Raw genomic sequence first — 1586 nt, forward strand, 5'->3', positions numbered from 1 at the left:
GGGTGGGGGGGGCTAAGGAGGTCTAAGAACCCTCCTCCCATCTGGGGCCAGATATGAAAGAAGATAGCCCAACATGATATTATATAACGAGGAGAGCAAAGTGTTTGGAGAAGGAGATCTGAATCTAGCTGGCGATTCCCAGTTAAAAAAATAAAGAAGTTTCACTACTTTACAGTAGATGTTCTTCAACGATGAACATGAGGTCGCCCCCGACCACAACAAGGAGCTCTCCGCTGTTATTCTCACTGTGGATTTTTTTTGTTTTTCTTGCTGCGCTCCACGGGGATTTCTTCTTTCTAACCGATTGCCTTTTTTTTTTCTTCTTCTTCTTCTTCTTCTTCTTCTTCTTCTTTTGCAGAGTTCATCGGACGACTGCGGCCCACACGAGGGAATCCACGAGGGGAAGGAGGGCGAGTACCGCCTGCAGGTGACCCAGTTCGTCCAGAGACTCGAGTACTGGCACAAGGAGCTGACGAACACCTTGGTTACGTCGATCACCGTGGTGCCGGTGCATGGCCGTGCGGTGGCCTACCTGGGCACCGCCGACGGACGCCACATACAGGTAAAGAAGTCGCTTTTTTTTTTTTTTTTTTTCACAATAAAAGTCTTTTTAAAGGGTAGGTAGGAGGATGTTTTGTACTGTGGTTTTTACGGGGTCGTAGCTGTGGCTCTGTACTTCATTTATACTCTTTCCCAGTTTTGTTTTTATTTAAATCCAGGTGTGCATTTTATCTCCTTAGTTGTGTACTGTACTTGGCATGTTTGAGAATAAAACAAGCGCAAAATGATGAAAATGGCAATACGTCCGTATAACAAATATAATTTAACCTCTTAAACCTATTTTTAGGCCTCCGCTAGAGTATCTAAAAAAGCAAAATACATGTGGTTGCTGGTTGCCTTTCGCTATTGTGCAACCAAACTCTAGCTGCCTGTGGAGGCCGTAAATATACCTCTTTACGTGTTTAGGGTTAGGGGCCCCCGTTCGCGTTATTCCGTCCACGCAGGAACCAACATTTTACGTGGGAGGTGCTAGCAGCTAGGCGTAAACAGAGAGCCTGAGGCGACAGCCGGCAGTGCGGCCCCCCCCCCCCCCCCCCCCCCCCCCCCCCGCTCGTCGTCCATGTAAATTCGGCAGGATGTTGGTATGTGAGCGGTGAAAGAGACTCGACACACACACACACACACACACACACACACACACACACACACACACACACACGTCAGCTCCAGGTGCCCTCTCTCTCTCTCCGACCAGCAGGCAGGTTGTGGGAGGCTGTGACCGAGCACCAGGATCTGTCTGTTTGCACAATTTGCTTACCTTTTGACCTGCGCTCCGAAAAAAAAAAAAAGGGCCCACGTTCCAGTCTGCCATCTGAGCAAACAGTCCACTCGGCCTATCGTTGTACAAACCAACGGTGGATTACGAGCTCCCTGATCGCTTATCAGCTTGCTTTCAACGTCTCACACGCGACCTGTCGATACCGCTCAAGGCTGCTTCGCTCCGACAAGGATTCATGTAATCTGAAGATTAGTTGTAATCAGAGTTTAGCTAAAACTAGATCTGAAATTTAGCAGAGCTTAAAACT

At 48.3% G+C, this 1586-nt stretch overlaps 1 protein-coding gene across 1 annotated transcript in view; it reads left to right on the forward strand.

Moving 5' to 3' along the window:
- Positions 1-1586, forward strand: part of met (MET proto-oncogene, receptor tyrosine kinase) — a 55333-nt gene that overhangs the window by 22524 nt on the left and 31223 nt on the right. Inside the window, exon 3 of the mRNA XM_068704533.1 lies at positions 359-617. Coding sequence (XP_068560634.1) covers positions 359-617 — 259 coding nt within the window. The remainder of the gene's footprint in view (positions 1-358; positions 618-1586) is intronic.

This window comes from Cebidichthys violaceus, unplaced genomic scaffold (genome assembly GCF_023349555.1).
Source record: "Cebidichthys violaceus isolate CVI_PGR_0920_01 unplaced genomic scaffold, fCebVio1.0.p SCAF_94, whole genome shotgun sequence".
Lineage (NCBI taxonomy): Eukaryota > Metazoa > Chordata > Actinopteri > Perciformes > Stichaeidae > Cebidichthys > Cebidichthys violaceus.